The sequence below is a fragment of the Pleurodeles waltl genome, chromosome 3_1, assembly GCF_031143425.1.
Source record: "Pleurodeles waltl isolate 20211129_DDA chromosome 3_1, aPleWal1.hap1.20221129, whole genome shotgun sequence".
In the NCBI taxonomy this organism is placed as follows: Eukaryota; Metazoa; Chordata; class Amphibia; order Caudata; family Salamandridae; genus Pleurodeles; species Pleurodeles waltl.
In genome coordinates, this window is record NC_090440.1 from 1,345,480,020 (window position 1) to 1,345,505,960 (window position 25,941).

General features: G+C 44.8%; 1 protein-coding gene across 2 annotated transcripts in view; it reads right to left on the minus strand.

Moving 5' to 3' along the window:
- BCL9L (BCL9 like) overlaps nucleotides 1–25,941 on the minus strand; it is a 187,356-nt gene that overhangs the window by 4,842 nt on the left and 156,573 nt on the right. For both annotated transcript variants that reach the window (XM_069224794.1, XM_069224793.1), the window contains one exon: nucleotides 1,817–1,981. In XM_069224794.1, coding sequence (XP_069080895.1) covers nucleotides 1,817–1,981 — 165 coding nt within the window. The remainder of the gene's footprint in view (nucleotides 1–1,816; nucleotides 1,982–25,941) is intronic.

Here is a 25,941-nt window from a genome sequence, read left to right on the forward strand (position 1 = left end):
AGCAATTAACAGTACAGGCACTTCGGCAGCACCAGCTCTAGGTACACAGTCACTCCTGTTAACCCTCCGCATGCCAACCCACTTCTATGCATACACCACAAAGAAACAAATACAGTAGTAACCTTCACAAACTCACATGCACACAACACACCCACACAAACAAGACACACAACTGAAGAGCCAGCATTGTGGCATGATAATCACCAAGAAACCGAGCACACAACAAATACCATTCAAAGTAAGGAAGCATACACTTTACAGACATGGACACATCAAACTTCAACTGCACGCATAAAGCAGGCCGCCAAACACACACCAGTCACTAAGAAATGGAAATGACCAACTCCAAAAACAGTAAAAGAAAATGAAGACAATATCCAGAGATGCGATTTAGGAATATATCCACTCAGAAGGTGATTTGAGAAGCGCTCTTCTGCTCATCATGCGATCAATATTCTCAGCAACACTGTGTAAATCCCAATTCCTTCAGGTGCCCCCTTGCACACCTTCACCCACAATGTGACTAAATCCACCACGGCAACCGTTATCACATCTTGGTTGAAATAGAGACACGCAGAAATGTAACATACTCAAAACATTCAACCATAATTACAACACACCATTTCATAACCAACACAATGTTGCGGGCGTCTTCACAATCGAATACCAATCTTAAATATGTGCTTGAAAGCCATAAAAATTTAGGTTTTGCATTGTTCCCCTAAAATGTTGCTTTAGTGACAGAGGGGGTCATTACGACCCTGGCGGCCGGCGGTATGTTGGTGGTAACACTGCAAACAGGCTGGCGGTGTTCCGCCAGCAATTATGACCGTGGCGGAATTGCCACGGCCATACCGCAGGCCCCTCCACTTTCCCACCAAGATTCCGCCTGGCGGTCATAATCCCCAGGGCAGCGGTGCTGGGTCCCCGACCACCGGCCTGTCCATGGCGGTACACACCGCCATGGGAAGGCCGGCGGTAAGGGGACTTGGGGTGCCCCTGGGGGCCCCTGCACTGCCCATGCACTTGGCATGGGCAGCGCAGGGGCCCCCAGGCATAGCCTTGTCGCGCATTTTACTGTCCGAATTTCGGGCAGTGAAATGCGCGACGGGTGCTACTGCACCCGCTGCACATCAGCATTGCCGCCGGCTCTAATACGAGCCGGCAGCAATGTTGATGTGACATTTCCGCTGGGCCAGCGGACGGTAACACTGTTACCGTCCGCTGGCCCAGCGGAAATGTAATAATAGGGAGACAGAAATACCACCGGCAATGGCAGTATTCTGTCTCCCGCGGCCTCGGCGGTCTTTTGAAAAGACCGCCGAGGTCGTAATGACCCCCAGAACCTCTAGTAGGATTTTTTTCAGGGTTCCAGGAGGAGAGTGACCAGCTTACACACTGAGCCTTTCTTAAAGGAACACACGCGCACACACACACACTACATAGCATAACCCACGGCATTAGCACCATATGCTTCGGAATCTATGTCGACTCTACACACCAACAGTACACACCTTCCCCTGTACAAACGCAGCAAAGAACTAGGCAGCATCATCCACAACATGAGCACTTCCTGCACTGTCACCTCTGCAGACATTCCTCCCACCAACACAAAACAAAGCACAATGACCCCAAACAAGCTAAGCAAATGACAAGGCAGCTTCTTCTGCGGCATCAACACAATGTGCACAATGACCTCTGCAGATAGCCCAGACACTACATAAGAACCGCCGTCTCCTATACAATGGATTCTACACATGTACAGTGTGGAATGCCACCGCGTGATACATTTTTGTTTCGCTCAGGTGCCCTCTACCTTGCATGTTCCCTGGGGGAAGCATGGGCCGATCAGGGAGGAGTTCGTCGTCTGACGTTGCGATGGTCTTGATTGCATTGTGGTAGAGCGGCGTTGAGCTGGGCATGGCGTACTTGGACATCTGTGACATCATCAGAGTCAGAGGATTCTGGGAAGGCGTGGGTTCTGCAAAGGATCAAGGAAAGGCTGTTAAGGCAGAGTGTAAAAACTGTGCAGCCCTTTAGTGTGACAAGGAAGGTGCAGGTGTGCCCTTGGATGTCACAGCACCCCCAATGACAGCCTGGGCATACTCCATTGGGAGCAGTAACCCAGTGGCCCCGTAGGAGGCAGGCCACGCCCCACTTTGGAGACAGTACATCACACCACTACTGTGAGCTAGAGCACTCGTCGACATGCCATCCTCGCCAAAGTGGAAATCATCCCTCCTGCCCTCTTACTGGGATCAAGATAACCCAACAGCGAGACATTTCATAAACGGGGTCGCTGGGTTTGGGCATAAGGGAAGTCATTCAGAGAAGACTTTCAGATTCTCAATGCCATTAGAAAACCCCTAAGCATCTCCCTATTTTACGTCTTAAAACACTTCACCCACCAAGGTCACACTGCCATAGAATCAAATCTAACCTACTCACAAAACAAGACACGAGGGCGCAAGAACCATGCCTAATGGGGTCCACACCCGTATAAACCTTTACACTGGATGATGTGCTTTGATAAAACTGTGGTTGAATCCCCTGCTGCCTCTCAAGAATACAGGCGAATATTCAAGTTCCTACTATTTAATCAGTCTATAATTGCGACAAGTGTGTCAAACTTTCAAGATTTGGAACACGCTCTTTGTGCTTTCTGCAGGGAGTGATCTGCTTGGAATATTACACTACTACTACAGGGAGTGCAGAATTATTAGGCAAGTTGTATTTTTGAGGATTAATTTTATTATTGAACAACAACCATGTTCTCAATGAACCCAAAAAACTCATTAATATCAAAACTGAATATTTTTGGAAGTAGTTTTTAGTTTGTTTTTAGTTTTAGCTATGTTAGGGGGATATCTGTGTGTGCAGGTGACTATCACTGTGCATAATTATTAGGCAACTTAACAAAAAAAAATATATACCCATTTCAATTATTTATCATTACCAGTGAAACCAATATAACATCTCAACATTCACAAATATACATTTCTGACATTCAAAAACAAAACAAAAACAAATCAGTGACCAATATAGCCACCTTTCTTTGCAAGGACACTCAAAAGCCTGCCATCCATGGATTATGTCAGTGTTTTGATCTGTTCACCATCAACATTGCGTGCAGCAGCAACCACAGCCTCCCAGACACTGTTCAGAGAGGTGTACTGTTTTCCCTCCTTGTAAATCTCACATTTGATGATGGACCACAGGTTCTCAATGGGGTTCAGATCAGTTGAACAAGGAGGCCATGTCATTAGATTTCCTTCTTTTATACCCTTTCTTGCCAGCCACGCTGTGGAGTACTTGGACGCGTGTGATGGAGCATTGTCCTGCATGAAAATCATGTTTTTCTTGAAGGATGCAGACTTCTTCCTGTACCACTGCTTGAAGAAGGTGTCTTCCAGGAACTGGCAGTAGGACTGGAAGTTGAGCTTGACTCCATCCTCAACCCGAAAAGGCCCCACAAGCTCATCTTTGATGATACCAGCCCAAACCAGTACTCCACCTCCACCTTGCTGGCGTCTGAGTAGGACTGGAGCTCTCTGCCCTTACCAATCCAGCCACGGGCCCATCCATCTGGCCCATCAAGACTCACTCTCATTTCATCAGTCCATAAAACCTTAGAAAAATCAGTCTTGAGATATTTTTTGGCCCAGTCTTGACGTTTCAGCTTGTGTGTCTTGTTCAGTGGTGATCGTCTTTCAGCCTTTCTTACCTTGGCCATGTCTCTGAGTATTGCACACCTTGTGCTTTTGGGCACTCCAGTGATGTTGCAGCTCTGAAATATGGCCAAACTGGTGGCAAGTGGCATCGTGGCAGCTGCACGCTTGACTTTTCTCAGTTCATGGGCAGTTATTTTGCGCCTTGGTTTTTCCACACGCTTCTTGCGACCCTGTTGACTATTTTGAATGAAACGCTTGATTGTTCGATGATCACGCTTCAGAAGCTTTGCAATTTTAAGAGTGCTGCATCCCTCTGCAAGATATCTCACTATTTTTGACTTTTCTGAGCCTGTCAAGGCCTTCTTTTGACCCATTTTGCCAAAGGAAAGGAAGTTGCCTAATAATTATGCACACCTGATAGGGGGTGTTGATGTCATTAGACCACACCCCTTCTCATTACAGAGATGCACATCACCTAATATGCTTAATTGGTAGTAGGCTTTCGAGCCTATACAGCTTGGAGTAAGACAACATGCATAAAGAGGATGATGTGGTCAAAATACTCATTTGCCTAATAATTCTGCACTCCCTGTAATGACGGCCATTTCAAAATCCTTTCCTTGGCTTTGTAGTTCCACATTATTGTAGACTGAAACAACAAAAAATGACAGGCATAGGAGATCTGAACCTTCACAGAGGAGCAGCCTGGCCAGGGCAAAACACTACTCACGTTTTATTTCACGCTTTCTCACATTTTTGGAGAATATCCACATTTTTGGAGCATGAATGTGTTATTTAACCGCAAGCTTTACTCTCCACTGCCTCTTACATAGATTTAAAATGTTTTGAAAAATATCCTCTGTGGGGAGACAGCTGGAAGGTGTGTAATCTGACCAAATTATGGGGGTGATTCTGACCCCGGCGGTACAAGACCGCCGGGGCCAGGGTCGGCGGGAGCACCGCCGACAGGCCGGCGGTGCCCTGCAGGGCATTCTGACCGCGGCGGTTCAGCCGCGGTCAGAAGAGGCAAACCGGCGGTCTCCCGCCGGTTTACCGCTGCCCTAAGAATCCCCCATGGCGGCGCAGCAAGATTCTGACACCCCCTACCGCCATCCTGTTCCTGGCGGTTCGCCCGCCAGGAAAAGGATGGCGGTAGGGGGTGCCGCGGGGCCCCTGGGGGCCCCTGCCGTGCCCATGCCAATGGGATGGGCACGGCAGGGGCCCCCGTAAGAGGGCCCCGCAAAGTATTTCAGTGTCTGCTAAGCAGACACTGAAATACGCGACGGGTGCAAACTGCACCCGTCGCACCCCTGCAACTACGCCGGCTCAATTCTGAGCCGGCGTCCTCGTTGCAGGGGCATTTCCTCTGGGCCGGCGGGTGCTCTTTTGGAGAGCGCCCGCCGGCCCAGAGGAAATGTCTAAATGGCCGCCGCGGTCATTTGACCGCGGTGCGGTCATTCAGCGGCGGTACCTTGGCGGACGGCCTCCGCCGTCCGCCAGGGTCAAAATCAGGCCCTATGTGATTTAAAATCTCAGGCCCTCATTATGACATTGGCGGCAAATGCCGCCTACTGCCACGGCGACTGCCGCCACATACTGTCCACGTGACTACCAGCCGCCAACTGCAATATGGCCTTAGGCAGAATTCTGCCAGAAGGCTGGCGGAGTTCCGTCGACGGTCATGGCGAAGGACGGAGTTAAGGGCCACGCCAGCAAAACACTGCCGACCGTATCATGACACATGATACGGCCTGGCAGTGTTCTGCTGGCAGCGCCACTTCCCGTCTCCTGCCGGAGGACCCCCTGCAAGCAGGTAAGTTGTGTTCTCCGACAGGAGAGGGGGGTGGGAGGTGTTGTGTGCATGTGTTGTGTGTGTGTGTGTGTGTGTGTGTCTGTTTTTGTATGCGTGCATGCAGGTGTGAGTCACATGGATGATTGAATGTGAGTGTACGTGTATGTTGTGTGTTGTGAATGCGTGTGTGAGACAATGTATGTTAGTGTGTGTTGCGGTGTGTGGGTATGTATGTGTGCATGCGTGGGTGGGCGTGTGTGTATGAGTGTATATGTGTGTGGGTGTGTAGATGTCAGGGCGGGATCGGGAGTGGGAGGGTGGGGGGAGGACTCTGGGGAGGTGGGTGGGAGAGAACCCTATCAGTGCCAGGGATGGAATTCCCTGGCACTGATAGTGCCTACCGCCATGGTTTTCGTGGCGGTAAGATTGTCACGAAAACCATGGCGGTAGGCGGGGTCATAATCCCGGGAGTGGGATTGTGACGGCCGCCTGGCTGGAGACCGAAGTCTCCAGCCCGGTGGCTGTTACCACCCTGGCGGACGGAGTGGTACATTGGCGGTTTGGCTTAAGCCAAACCGCCAATGTCATAATTTGGGGAAAGGTACAGCCAGCCTGTTGGCAGTACCTTTCCCCAAAATACTTCCGTCCGCCAGGGTCGTAATGACCCCCTCAGTGTCTTTATCCAGACTGCTTTGCATACCACTCAGAATTTTAAGTCTGGCCTAAGGATATCTTAAGTTGTTTTACCAGCCTCATGTAAGATATATAAACAAATACGAATAAACTTGGTCTCATAGCGAGTGACCCGTGGTTAAATACCTCTCGGGGTGTTGCTTCGGACAATAAGGAGTTTCCTGCAGTCTCTGGGCTCGGAACTAAAGGGTCTGCAAATTACAGGGCCAATACATTGTCAGCTGAACTATGGGAGCTGAGGACAGCTGCCCTGGCCCCACCCACCTGCATACTACAGCATTAGAGGGAGCATAAAAAGCTCGCCTCAGCTGAAACTAAGCCCTCCTGGAACCTCCCCCCAGCCCAGGTTAAAGAAAAGGCTCCTCCACAACTTTACCACCTGCTGCAACCTCAGGAGGTAAACGTGTGGATTAGGTGCAGTTATTTACCCATTAAGGGGGAAAACATATGGAATTGGGCCTACTATTCATGGGCCTGTATATTATTCCCCAAAATGGGACAAGTAACTTGTAACCCCCAATACATGATCCCAGCACTTATATCTGAGGAACTCTTAATGAGGCCACAGATGATATGGTGGGGTGGATTGGACTGGGGTGGGTGGATTGGAGTGAGGTGGGAGTGGGTGGATTTTAGTGGGGTGGGGTGGATTGTAGCAGGGAGGATTGGGTTGGGGTGAGGTGGATTCGAGTGGGCTAGGCTGGACCGATTGGATTGGAGTGCAGTGTGCTGAAGTGGGGTGGGGTGTATTAGATTGGGGTAGAGTGGGTGGAATGGAGTATAGTGTGGTGGATTGGAATGGGGTTGAGAGGACTGCAATGGGGCAGAGTGGATTTGGGTCGGATGGAATGGAGGGGGTCGACTGGATTGCAGTGGGGTTGATTGGAGTGTGGTGAATTGGAGTAGGCTGGATTGAATTGAGGTGAGGTGGACTGGATTGGTGAGGGGTGAACTGGATTAGAGTGTGGTGGGCTGGAATGTGGTGGACTGGAGTGGGGTGGATCAGACTGCGGTGGATGAGACAGGGTGGATCAGATTGCAGTGAGGTGGACTGGACTGAGGTGGATTGGAATGATGAGGTCGATTAGAATGAGTGGGGTGGATTGGATTGAGGTGGGGTGGATTTGATTGAGTGAGGTGGGGTGGATTGGGGTACGGTGGATTGGATAGGGGTGGGTGGATTGGGGTGGGGTCGACTGGAGTGGGGTAGGGTAGACTGGGGTGGGGTGGATTGGAGAGGAGTGGATTGTTATGGAATGGCCTAGAGTAGGGTGGATTGAATTGGAGTGAGTTGAAATAGATTGGAGTGAGGTGGATTGGAGTGAGGCAGATTGGTGAGAGGATGTGGCATAACACCCTGAGCCGCCGACTTTGGAGGTGGGGAACCAGGTTCGAGGCTCGGCTTCAGGCATATTTAGAGTACGGCTACTGTACTCCATTCCGCTAGATCAGTGGAGGGATTAAAGGATGATGTCCTGGTGGATAGGACCCTGCCATATTTAGAGAACTTTAGCAGGCAGGTGGAGATCGCTGTGCCACTACAGAGCCATATTGAAGGCACTATTGGTTATATTGAAGGCACTGAAACCCTGAGTGTCTACTATGTTTAATGCCTGGTTCAGAAACGTTATTGTTCTTCAAAAGCAAGTGTGTTTGTAATTGAAAAAGAAAACATACATGTCCATGCCATGCTAGGAATTTTCTCCCGGCGTGTGTTTGGAAGAGTTGAGGGGACATATCTTTGCTTTTCTATTTGGGACCACTCCTTTGTAGTTCAGGACAGGAAAAAATAACTTTTGTTCTAAATAGGGCAGACATTCTGAGGTACTTTGACCTGCTGCCCAGATTATGTCGGACGGTCAGTCAACAGTGTTTGAGGGTTATTTTTTGGCAGATGAGATATCTGCCACATTTTTGATGAAGTACCCCTTACTTTAAACTCTAAATGATGGCCTAACATGGGACCAAACTGTGCAAAAACAACGGAACTTCGGGTGCTGACAAAAAGACCACTCAAAATTGTTAAATAAATGTAGGGTGAAGATGGAGGCGGCTTCTCCAGAATTGTTATTGAGGATATATTCAGAATTCATACCGTACTTGCTGCAGCTAACTAAATTTTCGAGTTTTTTCTACACTGCTGCTATACCTTTGATATGGAGTTCAGTGGACTGTCACGTAGAAACTACTAACATGGCAGACAAACAGAGTGGGTTTTGCAGTTACGATTGTATCTGGTAGAATTAGGATAAGGTATTCATCAGTCCTAAAAATGTTAGGCAGAACAGTAATGATTTGATACCATGATGATCACGTTGGAGTTCCAGATGTCGTGCATGGTAATCTCCTGTTCAGCACCAGGACAGTCTACAGTAAGGTGCAGCTATTCCAAACGGTGGCATGAAAGGCTGGAGTGTTACTGATTGGAGAGGATGATAGTGAAGCTTCTATCCACTGCAGGAAATACCATGTGGGGTGGACTTATTTAAAACCGAATTTGTAATATCATGTTGTCTATTTCCGCTTTCATTTTCTTTATTGCCCCTTAGTTCTCGTTCACAGCTTGATTCACTTGTCACCTTCTACTAAAATGCTGTGGCAGTCCTGTGCAAATTAGCCAAAAATAAGCACTGGCTTCATTGGGTATCTCATCCGAAAAAGGTCAAAGATCCACCACCAGTGAAGCTCATTATTACATATGAGGATATATCTAGGTAACTTGCCCTTACAATTCAACATCCCTGAAAATGTTTAAAATGTCTAAGATTCCCTTATCCTTCACGCCAGCTCGGTCTGGGTGTCCACTTCTTGCACAAATTCTGAGCCCTCAAAATTGAAACGGATGACAGCAAAAATTGCCTTGGCCGCAAAACATTATCTGAGGTAGAAACACCAGTTAATGGCAAAAATACCTTGACATCAGAAGATGCCTCACTCCCCATATCTGCTATGGCTTGGAAGCAAAATTACACTTCGATTGTAATCGTTGCTTACACTTGAAGAGGATTCTGCCAATGGCAGTGAGAAGGAAGCAATGCAGGAGTTGGGCCTTGACTCTACAACTCCTCCAAGTGCCAGCATTTAGGACTAGCGTTTCACACACAAAAGTTTTCGGGGGGGCTGAATGGAGCTGGCCAAACATAGGTGGCTTTGTGCCCAGACACAAACAATAAATTCCAAAGAAGGATGAGTTGCACAATGAGATTATAACAAAAAATTTACAAAATATTGTATTCAAACACTGTATTTAAAAAGACAAAATAACCTTTGATAATAGAGAACTAACACGATTTATCCAAAGATAGTTCCCTCGTGGACTCAGAGTAGAAAGTGTTGTTATGGGCATTTGTCTTTCTATATGACGACATCTTCAAAATATCTAGGCGCCAGATGTCTATCCTGATTAAGCCAGCGCGATTTATTTGCAAACCATAGAAGTGAACAAATCCCACTGACTACTTTTTTTTTTTAAAAACATTTTCTGCGTCTGAGAAAACAGTGATTCACAGTGGTCCATCGGTCTGTGTGGAATGTGGAAATGGCAAAAATGACACAAACAGCATGAAATGTTGAATTAGCAAAACTACACTAGGTAAAACGATTCAGAAAAAAAGTGAAAAACGTGTTCCATGAGCAAAATTTCTCTTTTGATGGATTTCACATATTTCGTCAGAAATGTTGCCTCTCACTTCGTATCATGATGACACCTATCAATATAGACAGTGGTTCTTCAATAATAAGCACAATTATCATCATCATGAAACTGCAAGTTAGTGTCAGAGAGGCTGCAAGGAAGCCTTCGGCCTGACACAGGTATACAATCACTAACTTATGCTCACCTTCTCAAGGCATTATGTCTAATACAATTGTTGTCAAACAACAACAAAAAGGAGGGGCACGTGTGGGAGGTTTGGAGAACAAACTCCTGGTCCTGTGGATATTACTCCCAATAGTAATCAAAATCAAAAAGATATACACAGTTCCAAAAAGGTATAGCTGATTCTGCTTCAATTATCATCCCACGAATCATGCGCTGTAAACGTGGGGTGGGATCAATCGATATATGTTTGTAGTAGGCGTCATCGCTGAGCAGTTTGAGGCATTCTTGTCTATAGTTTGTTGTGTTAAGAACCACAATCGCACCTCCTTTATCTGTGGGTTTAATGGTGATGATCAAATTGTGGGATAAGGAGTGGATCGCTGCCCGTTCCAGTTTAGAGATATTCTGAAATGGATGGAGAGGTTCCAGGAGTTGAACTTCATGATGCACCGCCTTCTCAAAGGTAAGTACTTCTATAGGGACCGAAGTGGGGGGAGGCATGAAGGTAGAGGGGTTTCTTAGATTAGTGTCACCTCTCAGATCTGATAGAGGACGGTCTTTAAAAAAAAGTGTAACCGGATCTTCCTGTCATTTCACAGTTTAGCCGGAACTGATCTTCCTTGGGGGTTGGCACAAAGCCTAATCCCTTTTATAGAACTGCCGTCTCTGATGGAGTAAGAGAAAAACTAGAAAGATTGACAACTAGGGTTTCTTTTGTGTTGTCACACTGCGGCTCCTGGTGACCATTTGGGGTTCCTCCTGTGCCCAGTGAACGTTTCTGCCTCTTCTTCTGTTTCTGCCTCTGCCCCGGCCTCTTCCTAAAAAAGGATTGAAATTGTACTGTGGCTGTGGTTGAAAAAAGGGTATAGGGATTTGTTGCCAAGGCGGAACCTGTTGGTATGGGAATGGAGGATTGAAATGCGTAGGGGGAACATAACGGTTCTGACTTGTTCTCTGTCCCTCGTCGCTACTCCAATCGTCTGAACTAGAGCTGTAGTGAGATGCCCGGTGGGGTTGTTCGAGAAGGAACAATGCTGGGTTTACCGACTGAAGACCCACCTCCCTGGACTTAACAATGAGATTCCTTGGACTAATTTTATCCATAGATAGCTATACCCACCTTTGACATACGGACCTCCTTCGGGGCCACTTTCCCTGTTTTATGTCATGCAATTCGACAATACTGTGGTCCTTGCAATTTCTACGCTCTGACTTGGCCCCTTCTCATGCATGATAATATTATTGTATCCTAATTTCATTTTAGAAATGAATACAATTTCCTTTCTGACTGAATACCAAAATTGTAGTAGTCCTTCTTCAAATAATACTTCCTCCATTCAGGGAACATTTCCCTGTATATATAGTTATGGCTACCACTTTGTCCTTTGTTTGTGTCTATCAACACGTTTTAGTTGTAGTCCTCTTTATGTTTTCATTGTACGCAGTGCCCTTTATAAGGCTCCACCTCCAGATAACCCTTCACTGTTCCGGGAGCATTCAGAGCTATGTAGGTGTATCGTCTAATGTGGGACCCTTGAGAGTAAGTGCTATCCGTATGTATCTGTGAGCTTGTACTTTCTTTTGCATGCCGTTATTGCTATTTGCACTCGGCTAAACGGGAGAAATCCCTTGCGCGCTTTTTAATAAATAACGCTTCATGATACCGGTTAAGCGTAATACGCACCGGCAAACGGTTAAGGTGGGATCTCCTTTAGTGTTTACTTGCCATCATCCGCATTTGGATAATGTTGTAGTGCGGGATTTTCAACGCGCATTAGGAAGTTGTTCTGGGGTACCACTATTGTGAATTGCACACCGGAGATCGGCGTGTTCCCCTCTCTACCTATTTTCCACCGCAGTAGCTAACGGCTTAGCGGGGGTGTGCCTTCACCTAGCTATGAGTCTCAACCCGATATCTAGTGATGCCCTTTCATGTAGAAGCCTTGCGATTTGTTTCTTTTGAGTTCTATCTTTGTCATTATGTTTAATCCCGTTCCAGCATTACATCAGTACAACTTTCAAAGAATCAGGATTACCACGACAATATGGCGTGTGTGTATGCTTATGGCAGTTTCAAGTTCTGACATATCCCTGCCCGTCTGGTATTTTTATCTCATGGCATCTATATGTTGGATTTAGATAACTTCTTTGATATAACATTGTGACATGACGTTTTATGCACATTACTGACATTTATCTGTCGGTCATTTTTAAATTATGGTATTCTTTTTCTATGTATATTTAGACCTTAGTGGACCACTCAAGCTTGATGTTTTCCCCGATGGGGCCCATCCTTTAGTATATGGAGGGTAAGCATTGTGGCATATCTGCCTTGTTGTTTTCTTTGTCACAAACTTTTTTGGCACATGTCACCGAAGGGAGTTTTCACAAGTTTGTGGCTTTAAAACTGCAGACACTGTGAACACACTGGATGTTTGATACAAAAAATTATTTTGATGATTGTTGCTTTCTCCTATATTTCAGGTTCCTGTTAATCAGATATTCCCTACTATGGGTCTCTAATTGCTTAAGGATTAGGTAGGTGTCATGGTCCTGATGAATCGCACTAGATCATTTTTGACTAATCAGCGAGAAACATGTTGACCAATCATTTGAAGTAACACAGGGGACCCTGTGTCTACTAACACTATACTCCCAATTGAGAGATTTAGTGATTATTATTTACAATTTTTGTTTTGCTGGGGAGTTTAGACATTGTTTTATTGTCTCCCCCCTTGTTGTTTTTAATCATGTCAGAGGTTTAACATCCTAATAAATTGCGTTCTACCTCTAGTCATTTTTAACTGCCTTCTATACCAATCCTAGATTAGTGTTTTTGACCGGCTGTCCATCATTTGCAAAAGATCTCTGGCAAAGAGCCCCCCCGCGGGGCCCGTCAGGTATTGCAGTGCCGGCCTGACGAGGAGCATAGCCCTATGATGAAGCATGTCACCGGATGGCGAGTGAGGGCTTTTACTTCAAACTAATTGGATTTCCAGCAACCTAAATAGAATTTTGAGAGAAATTCCTTTTTGGAACTGTGTATATCTTTTTGATTTTAATACAATTGTTGCACACAATTTCATGATTACTCTGAAGAACAATATTGAAAATGTCTTCCGACTGCAGAAGGCAATTTCTTAACAGTTTAATTCCACTGTTCTCTTTATCTCAGAGCCCTGAACGACATGATGACAAAGTTGTTTAATGTATCCAAGATTTACCTGTCTGATAAAGTGGATTTAGTAGCCTTCAATCTCTATAATGGAAAACGTGGGTTACCTTCTAGACCGAAAAGACATTTCTCTGCCCACAAAGCAGTCTGCCTGCCTTTTAGGGAAATAAGCATACTATTGTACTATGTTTGGGTTGCCCATTTCTTGACCCAGGCACATATATGGATTTATATTTCTTGCAGGTAAATAAACATTTGCAGAACTAAGGGCCTGATTTAGATACTGGCAGACAAGTTACTCCGTCACAACAGTGACAGATATCCTGTCCACCGAAATCTAAATCCCATTGGATATGATGGGATTTTTTACTTTGGCGGACGGGATATCGGTCACCATTGTGAGGAAGTAACTTGTCCGCCAATATCCAAATCAGGCCCTAAGTTTTTTTGGGAGAGGGGAGTCAGATGGTTTTTCGGATGCACTTGTTACCTGTAACCGTCTTCCACAATAGTACATTTGCGCTAATACTGCAACCTTGACCCTTCAATTTTGCACAGAGGGGTATCTGATTTTCTCATCAAAAAATCAATTTCTCTGCCTCTAGTCTTTCATTGTCTGCAATTACCAGCTAAAAGCTTTTTATGCACATTGGATTCAAGAAGAGCTATTACCTATTACGTTGACAGAAATTAAGCTATTAAGGCTGCAAGATGTATGTTATTTGGCTTTGGATCCGGTATATGATGCAAGAGTGAATCAAACACGTGTGTGTTCAGATGGGCATAAGCATGCATAGGATTTTGTTGCCATTGCCGGAAAATTCAAAAGCTCCTTTTCTATGAGAAAAGACTTTGCTATCCCTACCGGGAAATATTAAATAATATAAAAATGTGCCACGTGGTGTCCTGTGCATACTTTTGCAAAGCACCTTTACTAGGTTTCTAATGCTCACCAGTACGTGGGCTAAGCATACGGTATATCAATATCAAGCTTGCCTTCATGTATGGCTCCACTTGTTACTCTACGCTGAAATCTAACCATATCCAATCTGTTCAAGATGTTACTTATCTGCAATGCAACACAAGGTGTGTAGCTTGATATTTGTTATAGACTTGCAAGTAGGCATCGACTTCCCTTCAAGAGAAGGCAGAAGTGAGAATCTGTGCTTGTGTAATGTTGAAAAAGATGCCTCTACTAAAGTGGCTGGATTGGGAAGCACTGTGGGATACCCACGGATGCCTCACAGACTGGATAACGAAAATAACCCCTCCGCTGATAACCACGGATTTAAAAAAAAGGTTTAAAACATTTTCACATCATTCTATTAGATCTAAAAATGATACAAAGCATTTTGTCATTAACAGAGACCAAACCTCAAACTCAGGGTTACAGGTAAGTTACTTTGGTTTTGTGAATGAAAAGAGAGAAAACACAAAAATGTAAGGCAGGTTGGAGCGAAGAGAGCACCTTTTGTCAGTGGAGGAAAAGCAGGAGTATGTTTTTGGGTGGGAGGGGGTTTAGAACTGATTTATTCTGTAGGAAAACACATGATCTGCAAAATAGTTCTGTGTAAGAATGTTCCTCTTGGCAAGCATAACCCAGCAAAAAATATCTCACCAGGAAACAAAATAAATCTCAGCCATTTGTGAAGCAATTAAAGAAAGCAAGCAACATTTTCCAGGGACAATAGTGCATTGTGCGCATGTGCACATTACATTCTTCATTCCACATTATATCCTTCATTCATTGGCACACCACGGGTGATGAACCATACAGCTGTGCACGAAAATTAAGATCTTACTCAGGTGCACAATGAGGGTAGCTTGAAGGCAGTGGCAGACTTACAGTGGGGAGTTGGAGACCCCCACAGTCTTTCTCACTGGGTCTTCAGTAGCTCTCTTTTACGATGTGTCACCTCTGTCACCTCAACTGCTCTTCACCTGTACGCCCATCATCATCCTGCCAACTAACTCAAGCACAACTGTCCTGACTACTGACATAGGAGCCATGTATTACAATGGGATTCCAGTTCTTGATCACTGTGATTAGAGTTAAATATAATACAGTCAGCTTTCAGTTAAGTGAAGATCTTTCAATAAATACATGTCCTAATACAGAAATAAGACCTGAATACCTTGAGACACTATCTTGTGCTACTGAAAATGCCATGCCAATCACATAACCCGAGTAGTGCCACACCCTATCCTACAGTGTGAGGCTATATATACACCCCAGAATCATACAATTGAGACATGTAATTTTATATTCTATAGTCTGAGAAGTGCTATCAGTGGCGGCACCTCCGTTTGGGCGGAGGAGCAACGCCCCCGCCAGCAGTGACAGCTGCAAAACCTTTACCAGAAAACGATCATAAACAAAGTTTATGATCGTTTTCTGGTAAAGAGGGTGGGGCCACAGGGTGAAGAGCAGCGAGGGGGAGTGCCAAACACACATGCGCAGTAGGCTCTCTCAATCATAAACAAAGTTTATGATCGTTTTCTGGTAAAGGGGGCGGGGCCACAGGGTGAAGAGCAGCGAGGGGGAGTGCCAAACACACATGCGCAGTAGGCTCTCTCAAGCCCGGCAACAAAGTTGCGGGGCTTGAGAGAGCCTTCACAGGCTCCCAGTCTGCCTGGGAGCGCCCTCGCTGGGTGCTCCCAGCTAATCCTGACGCTGCTCTGAGCAGGGTCAAGACTGGCCGCAGGGCAGGCTGGGAGCCTGTTCCTGTAGCAACGACGAGGAACAGAGGAGCGGCGAGGAAAGGTAAGTGTTTTTTTTTTTATTAAATAAAATTAAATAAATGTTTATTCCCTTCCCGCCCATGCGCCGCCCCGCCCCTTCGGCACCGCTCAAGCCGAGGAGTGCTATTCCATGTCCTAAAATCTGAGACGTGTTATGTCATAAGCTATAGTCTGACAAGTGCTACTCCTTATCCTACAAACTTAGAAGTGTCATGCTCTATACAAGTTTGAGAAGTGCTAGACAATGTCCTATCACCGAGATGTCCCATGCTCTACTGGAGTCAGAGAATGCGCTACTCCTTATCCTACAATCGGAGACATGACATGCCCTACCCGAGAATGAAAAGTGCCACCCCATGACCTCGAACCTGAGATGTGCCATGTGATATCCTATAGTCTGAGAAGTGCCAGGCCAAATACTTTACTGTGAGAAGTGAACGGCCATACCTCCACTCTGAGAAAGGTAGTGTCGTTTCTAAGAGGGTAATAACGGTGGGTTTTGAGAGCATTGGTACAAGATGAGAAGGGATTTGACGAGACTGCAATTCCTGAGCACGGAACCAATGCCACTTATGCCATGACGTTTTTGCCTTCTTGTCTATAAGTTGTATAAATAAACCTTTGTGACAAATCATACCCTAAAAATCGGGTATTTTAAAATTGTGTTTGTAACTCTTCTGTCTGCCTAAAGAGGGGTGTTGGCCTGTTTAGGGACAGCAATAAGCTGTTCTTCTGGTTCTTCCTAACATGCGGAAATACTATATTCTGCATTCCTGTATGCTAAAAATATGTGCACTTTGCTTCTCCTTGGATGGGTATATATTTGAAAAGTCTCAGCTATGGTGAAACGAGGATGACACACTATAACTGCATGCTAGGTGGCTTCAGAGCACTTGGTGGGTGGGTTTCTATTATCTTCAGACGTGAGTCTGGCAAAAAGGTAATTTGTACTCTTTCCGGGTGGACGTGTGGGGTGGTGCCTCATCAACAGCTGTACTGGAGAGTAAGGGTCTCATTTACACTTTGGTAGACAGGCCACCATCTGCCAGGGGGTTGAGGTAATAACCTCCACTACACTGGTGAACTACTTACTACCCGCCATTCTTGGACAGCTCCGCTTGCCTGGCAGACTTATCTATCCTCTGAATGCATTACAAATCTGGTGAGCGGCTGTCATGTTTCATTTGGCCAATCAGTATATATTTTTTGTTTTGCAAAAAAAAGGAAAAGCCTCGTAAAACAGGAGCATGTTTTGTATCACAAAAACTAATCGCCAGCCTGGGAGTTTTCTCTCGGGGTGTGTTTGCCATTTGGTATTTTTTCTGTTCGAGGCTCACAGGCTTTTCTTAACAGTCTGTAAAAGTGCATCAGTCCCTCTGCTTTAAATAGGACGAGCGATCCGAAGTGCTTAGACTGACGTCTCAAACTCTGCTGTGCCATTAGTCTAAGGGTTCTACCAACAGAGCTGGCCAGGTCTCTGTTGGTAGAAACATGATGGTCCGTCCAACTCTAAATAGAACGTCAGACCATGCGTTTGGTTGACAAGGTGCTGCACCATGTTTGGGGCTGAGTACAATAGCCCCTAGACGCTAAGTAGGTACCTATGTCTATCTTGTTAACATCTGGAATTAAGTCGTGGAGACTCCGAAGGGACGTTTGCCAACAGTGGCCGAACTGCAATTTTTCAGAGACAGATACTTTCGAGAAACCACAGATCTCAAGCTTCAATATTTATAAGCCAAAAGCTTCAGATAATGCCATAAACTGGAGGTAGAGCAAATTTACACATGCTTGTGTTGGCCAACAACAGACACCTCTCAGAGATGCAAAGACACTAGTTGTGTTCAGGACGGGTTTTCTTTGGCTCCCAGATTGTCACTTATAATATCACTGCTGTCAGTCAGTGATTTGGTTTGGAATCATTAAAGCTAAGAGTGTTCCTTCTCTAGCAAGTATCTGCATCCACAGAACTCAACCTTACTGTCCGACCAAGAAGTGAAATCATTCTGTGAAGGGCAGCTGAACACAGATAATATTAGGGAAGACTTTCAACGCCTTATGAGCAAGAACAAAATGTTTCTTGGTAGCCCCATATACAAAACAACAGCCATGTTATTAAACAAGTGTGTACCCAGGTAGGGCCGCACTCAATTAATCCTGGGCATGTGAGTTGACAACTTCCAAAACTATCTAAAAAACACAATTGGATTCCTTCTCAATGCCAAGATTCCAAGCCCAGGGCACTCAACCTAGGTTTGGAAACACTCATAGTTAAGACAAACCCTAGAGGCATGAAAGACATTGCTACCACTGATCTTCCAAAGGCTGGTGAGATGTATGGTATGTTCAACACCAAACCCTGACTACTCTAATCTCTAGAGTGCCGTTAGAGAAGGTGAAGATATTGTCATACATGTGCAGACACTTTTGAGAGTTATATGAGTGTGAACCTCAGCTTAGTCCTCAAAACGAACGTGTTTCAAAAGGGATGTTCTGCAGTGGTTTTCCTCCTTCCAATCTAATCACTAACAGTGGGTTAGGTCAGGCAACACCTCCTCATGCTATAATAGTTGCACGTGGTGTTTATCAGTGGACCGCGCTACGGCCCAGTTCGTTAATTTTATATGTGGACCCGCTGAGACTCTTGAAGGAGGAGGGGGCTCCTGTACCATTAAAAGATCTCATTCCAAGATACTTAATAATATTCTCATTCTAAGTAACCTGCACACAAAAAAGTCCTTTCAAATGTATGCAAATGCCTCTGAAGTTTTTCAGGCTTAGTCCAAAAAAACATTCTTGTTAATCTATCTCATCGCCCTAAATTCTTACCAAGTCCAGCTGCTTGACTTGTGAAGTTAGCCTCATATTTGCATGTCCTCTCGAATAGAACACAGCAGAAACATCAGTTACTCGTCTTACTTTTCACTCCTTAAGAAAATGTAAGTTCTTTATACAACAAAAAAAGTGTTACTATCCGAACTGATTATGGGCGTGCCAATGTAATAGTCTCTCCTAAATCCCATTCAAAACTCGAACAAAAGTAATTTTACATTCTGCTTTCATGCCTGTTTCTGCAACTAAAAAGTTTGACCACATATCTCCAGTTCTAAGGATGCCCTCCGGCTCTCCGTTTCAGCTAGAACAAAATTCAAGCTGGTGTGCATCACCCCTGAAGTCCTGTGCCATCAACCACCGGAATATCTTTTTTAATCCCTCAAAATCTCTGGTATAAATAAAAACGTGAGAAACATAGTCTCGGACTGGAAACCAAAAAAAGCAAAACTCATAAAACTCTTACATAATAATTGTCGGGAGCAGTTCCCTATCTTTTTAATTCTCGCCTAGTCGACATCAGACGTTTAGATCATTTACTTCAATTTCACAAAAACACATGCTTAATATTTACATGGAATAGGTTTACTTTCCATCTCTAATACACTTTCCATTAACCTCTTTATGGCCTATTCCTCCATGCCTGTTAGAAGTCCTGTGACCCACCCTCGCTTATCTACCAAAGTTTCTTTCATAATATATTTGTGAGGCATTCATTTACCAGTGTCTGAAGGGTGATGCTTTGGTAAGTAAAATAGATCATTGCCTAAACATAGCACCTCCTGTTCACCAACAAACAGAAGCTGCAAACTGCTGAGTGAAGTGGGTGGTTGCCACCCCCTCCTACCAACCTGCTGATGACAGTGTCACAAAGAGAGAGAGAGAGTATGTGTCTGTGTGTGTGAGTGAGAGAGACAGAGGGGAGGAGAGAGAGAGAGACTGTTTAGTTTGAGACACACTTCAGTGAATACCTAGTTGCCAATGCAACTGAGGGTTTCCTTGTGAAAGGAAGCACTCAGTACAGTGCCCATAACGCGAATTATAAGTGTAGGGTCAGTGTACTATGGAAACTACATAAGAAAAGATTTTCCAAACATGGGGTGGCTTTAACAAGTCACACAAACCCGGGGAGCGAACAAGGCTTTATTGATTGTGGCACTCTCTGCTGCTGCACTGAATATAGGAGGCAAAGGTTTAGAGAAGGTTGTGGTCTACAACGAACCTGAAAAGGCATGTAAGGTAAGATGGGGCTCATCTAGAAAGTCAAGTAGGTTGCCTGTCCTTTAAAGTAGGAATACAAAAGTAGGGTTTGGAAATGCTTCCCCTCAGTCAACTCCTTTTCCTTCAGGGCAGTAGGTACTGTGTAGCACTTGTGCACCTTGGGGGCGAACAACTGATCTGTGGGAACCCCCTAAGAAAAAGTTCCCTACAAAACTACTTGAAGAATTTCGGAAACATAATTGTAGACTCCGGGAGGCCTTCACATTGCTGATCTAAAGTCAGGCCATGCCCCTGAACTAATTATTTCATTCTTACACAATGCTGCTGCTCTCTGTGCAGCTATCACACTCCTACATCCAACCCTCCTTTTCATTACAGACTGGTCCCCACCTCTTCGTAGCACAACATACTTTCAGTAAGCCCTCCAATAAGATGGTCAGGAACTCTCTGCAGCCAGACAGAATTGCTTTGTGAAAGGAGGGAAGGCATAGAGATAGTTTGGAAAAATGAATGTCCTTCAACACCACTTCTGGCCCAAGGACAGAGTAGCTGCAGAATAGAAAGATGGCCTGTTTCTGGACTATATTGTATATATCTAGTGATGTTGTTCCCTTTGAGACAGGAAGGGGAAAAGGATGGTTGATGAACGAGGGGTGAGAGTAGGGATTACGTTACTTACCCTGTAAACATCTGTTTGTGGCATGTAGTGCTGTAGATTCACAAGCTCTGCATACTTCTGCCATCTAGTGTTGGGTCTGGATGTGTACAAGTTGTTCTTCTGCTCAGAAGTCGTAGGAGTCACAAGGTAAAGTGACTCCTACTTTTGGTGATAATGCGCATGGGCATCAACTCCATTGTTAGATTGTTTTCCCATGGGTGAGAATGGAGTGTGAATATAGTGTTAGTAAGAGATGTCCATGTATATGAAGTGTAATAAAATACTGCAATGGCCGCGGGTGTCTGGGGAGGTGGGGGGGGGGGGGCACATGTGAATCTATAGCACTACATGCCACAAACAGATGATTACAGGGTAGTAACATAATTGGTTCGATGGCATGTGTGGCTGTAGATACACAGGCTCTGCGTAGACTATAAAGCAGCGCCATCCCAAAAGCGGTGGCTAACCCGTGGGTGTTGCAGCTGTCTGAAAAAGAGTACAAAGCACAGCTTGTCCGACATTTGCTTGCTGCCATCCGAAAACATCCACAAAGTAATGTTTAGCAAATGTGTGCAAATTTGACCATGTGGCTGGTTTGCAGATGTCAATAATTGGTATATTACCCAAAAAGCCCATAGTTGCACCTCCTTTATGAGAGGAGTGTGATCTAGGTGGTATGGGCAGAGTTCTTTTAGCTTAAGTATAGCATGTTTGGATACATCTGATTATACATCTTGATGTGACTGCTTTAGATATAGCCTTCCCTGTATGTGGAGGCGAGAAAGCCACAAAGAGTTGTTTAGACTTACAAAAGTCTTTAGTACTATCAATATAGTACATTAATGCTCTTTTAACATCTAAGCAGTGTAGAGCTCTTTTAGCAACTGAATCATGTTGAGGAAAGAAAACTGATAGCTCACCAATTGGTTCAGGTGAAAAGTGGAAACCACTTTTGGAAGAAATTTTGGTTTGGTACGAGGGACTACATTATCCTTATGTATCTAGAAAATGTTTCTTCTAAGGTTAATGCCTGAAGCTCACTCACACGTCTTAGTGAAGTGACTGCCACCAAAAATGCTACTTTCCACTAGAGAAACTGGATTGGGCATTTATGTAAAGGTTCAAATGGGGACCCCATAAGTCTGGTAAGTACAATATTAAGATTCCACATTGGTGCTGGGGGCAGCCTAGGTGGAACCACTCTCTTAAGACCTTCCATTAACGCTTAAATAACTGGAATTTTGAATAATGTTAAATGTTGTCTGTTTTTTAGATACGCTGCTCCTGCTGCCAAGTGCAGCCATATTGAGGTATATGCTAGCCAACAAGTTTGCAAGTGGAGCAAATAGCAAACAATATTTTGAATAGTTACATTAAATGGTTCAATTTGTTTGTTTTGACAATATATAACAAACCTTTTCCATTTAGCAGCGTAGCATGCTCTGGTTGTGGGTTTGCATGCTTCCTTAAGAATGGTCATACATTCTGGAGATAACTGTAAATACCCAAACTCTATAACCTCAGGAGCCAAATTGCATGGTTGAGTTCTTTAGGATTTCGGTGTCTGATTTCTCCATGGTTCTGAGTGAGAAGGTCCTGGCGTAGAGGAAGCTCCTCATGTGGAACTTCTGAAAGTTCGAGTAGTGTTATCAACCATGGTTGACATGCCCAAGTGGGAGCCACCAGAATGAGGGTGAGAGAGGATTGTCTGAGCTTTCTCACCACAAAGGGAAGGAGAGAGAGAGGTGGAAAAGTGTAAGCAAATATCCCTGACCAACTCATCCATAGAGCATTGCCCTTGGAGAGAAGGTGTGGGATGCTAGAGGCACAGTTTGGGCATTTTAAGTTTTCTGTTAAAAACAGATCTATGTGTAGAAACCGCCACTGATGGAAGACTTTTTGTAGGTCTTGAAGGTGGAGTTCCCGCTTGTGGACTTGCCGCATCCTGATGAGTAGGTCAGCAAGATCGTTGTCTGTCCCTGGGAGGTGTTCTGCTAACAACTGAATGTGATGGCGAATTGTCTGATTCCAGATTGTCTGAGCTAGTCGAGACAACAGCAGAAAGTGTGTCCCCCCTTTTCTGAAAAATACAACATGGATGTTGCACTGTCCATCCAGACTAGAACAGCCTTGCCTTGGAGATGAACCAGAAAAGCTTTGAGTGCTAGGTGAATGGCTTGAAGTTCCAAGTAATTTATGTGTGGAGCTTGATGTTTGGTGTCCCACAACCCTTGTATTGAGAGATTGTGAAGATGAGCACCCAAACCTGTAAAGGATCTGTCGGCTGTGGGAATGATCTGGGGAACAGGGTCTAGAAATGGCCACCCTTTTGTCAGATGTTTTGTGTTTCACCATTGTAGAAAATAATGCGTGCAGCTGTCTACCAACACTAGATTGTGTAACTGACCCTGTGCTTGAAACCATTCATTCGCCAAACACTCCTGCAGCCGACACTTGTAGTCATGCATATGGCACTATTGCAATACAAAATGCCATCATTCCTCGAATTCTCTGGACTGTTTGTACTGGAATACGTTGATTGGAGAGTACTTGATTCAGAGTTGTTATATTTTGAATTCTTATTGTATTGGGATAGGCTAATCCTAAGTGGGTGTTTAGAACAGCTCGTAGATAAGGCTGTACTTGAGATGGTTGTAGGTGTGATTTTTGTATGTTGATGGTAAACCCTAACTGCTGTAGGAGATGAATGGTTGTCTGTGTGTGCTGAAGGCAATGCTGAAGCAAACTGGATTTGATAAACCAATTGTCCAGATATGGGAAGACATGAATGCTTTGTCTGCTTAGATGCGCCACGACTACTGCGAGGCATTTTGTGAATACAAGAGGTGCAGTTGTTACTCCAAATGGGAGTACTTTGACCTGGTAATGTCTGCCTTGTATGACAAGTCTGAGATCTGTTCTGTGTGCTGGATGCATTGGGATATGGAAACAAGCATCCTTTAGATCTAGGGCAGACATGAAGTCTCCTTGTTGTAATAATGGTATTACATCTTGTAGCGTGACCATATAAAAATGTTCTGGTAGGATATATTGATTTGGTGGTCTAAGATCTAGAATTGGACAAAGGGACCCATCTTTTTTGGGAATAAAAAATTACAGAGAACACACTCCTGTTCCTTTCTGATAACTGGGAACTAACTTTATTGTACCTTTGTGAAGGAGAGCCTGTACTTCTTGAGGTAGTAATTGCAGATGTTTTAGAGAGAGTTTGTGCTTTCTGAGTGATATGTTTGGAGGTGTGGTTATGAGCTCCAGGCAATAACCATGTTGGATAATATCCAACACCCACTTGTTTGCTGCTATGTTTTGCCAGTTGGGGAAAATGTTGTAGACATCCCCGACAGGTGTTGTGTGATCGAGGGGAATGAGAAGAGAGCCACTGGTTTGAGGTGGAAGGGGTGGTACTAGTGGGGGCACCTCTTCCTCGACCTTTGGAATTGTTTCCCCTATATGCCCCTCTAAAAAAGACCTCTTGAAGGGGATGGTGAATGTTTTTTTGCCTGAATGAGGTACAGGATTCTGATGTTGCTTGCCTATTGCTTTGTTTGATGGTTGGTTTACAAAAGGAGCCTCGGTTTCCAGGAGTTTGTAGGGACCCATAGACTTTGCAACATCAGCATCTTTTTATTTTGCTCCACTTCTGGATTAAAAAGGTGTTCCTGATCAAAAGTGGAATTTAAAAGGGTTTGTTGAACTTCAGGTTTAAAACCTTATATATGCAACCATGCATGACTGAGCATTAACACACTAGTGTTTATTCCCCTGGCAGCTGTATCTGCTACATTAAGAGCACATTTAATAGAATTGTTAGAGATTAACTTGGTCTCCTGTACAAGTTGTTGTCCCTTCTTTTTTAAATTCTTCTGGGAGATGTTGAATAAGATCTTCCATCTCATCCCAGTGTGCTCTATTGTATCTTGCCAATAGTGCTTGTGTGTTGGCAAGTCTCCAGTGGTTGGCTATTTGAACCACCACCTTTTTGCCTGATGCATCAATAAACTTGGACTCTTTGTCTAGAGGAGGTGTATCCCCAAACGTTTGAGAATTAGCTCATTTATGAGCATTGGAAACTACTAGGGAATCTGGGGAAATTTGCCCCTTAATATAAACAGGATCTGATGGGGCTGGTTTATATTTTTTGTCAACCTTGGTGTAATTATTATAGTGCGAACAAGGTCTTTAAAAAGTTCACCCGCATGCTGCATCATCCCCTTCAACATGGGCAGATATTGAGATGCCCTAGTGATAGAAGAAAGGGTTTCAAATAAGAAATCATCTTCTATAGCGTCCTTATGTAATGGGCCTGGTGGTATGCAGCCGCCCTAGCTACTAACTCATTGACTGATGTGGTGTCATCTGGTGGAGATGGTTTTGCCAGATATAACCCTGGATCTGTGTCCCCTGGTGGGTCAATATCATGTGTCCCAAGGGTTTGATAGTGGCTGCTGTGTGTAATCATCCCTCCCCAGATCTTCTACATAGGAGTGTGGCAATCCTATGGAGTTTCCTCTATAATCTTCTGCATCCCAGTGTCAGTGGTGTAATGAAGAAGGTGGAGGAGTGGGTAGTAAAGGTGGAGGTATTGGACTGGTGGCAATGTCCTTTTTGTTTTTTTCTGTGGAGGTGGCTGGGTATCAATAGTCTCCTTAAATGCAGTTTGGGGCTTAGAATGAGAACATTTTGCAATGATCCAACCAGTATTTGGTTGAATATGTATAGTTTTCTGTTTCGGATTGAGCTTCTCCGCCATAGTCTGTAAAATAGGCTCCAGCGTCAAAACAGATGGTTTTGATCCGAATAGTGAAACTTTCCACGATGAAGAAGGTTCTAGTTTCAGTGTCGAAATGCTTGATGCCAATGTTTTTAGAACCGAAGACAGCCTAGGTTGGGTCGATGCTGAAACCTTTAAGACCAGTTTGTGGGTGGAGTCTTTAGGCTTGGCCTTCGGTGCCGAGCCGGAAGACAGAGAATCCTTGGCAATTATTCAGTGCCAACCATGGCTGATGGCAGTGGTGGCCTGGTAGCCTTGGTCTCTGTCAAAGCCGAATGCTTCTTTGCTATATAGGCCTTTGTACTCACTGCATGCTGCGCCCATGGTACCTGCTGTTTCTGCATGCCTTTCTCAGTCTCCGACTCAGATCCGGAGTCCAAAATGGATAAGGCCTCCTCTTCCACCACAGAAGCCTCATGGAATTTCTCCTGCGGCGCGATGCCTTGAAGCCCGAAGATGTCAAGTGTCTCCTCAAGTTCTTTTTGCTGCATTTCTTTCTGACACGCTTGAAGATCTCGCAGTGTTTTCTTCGACCAAAACGATCA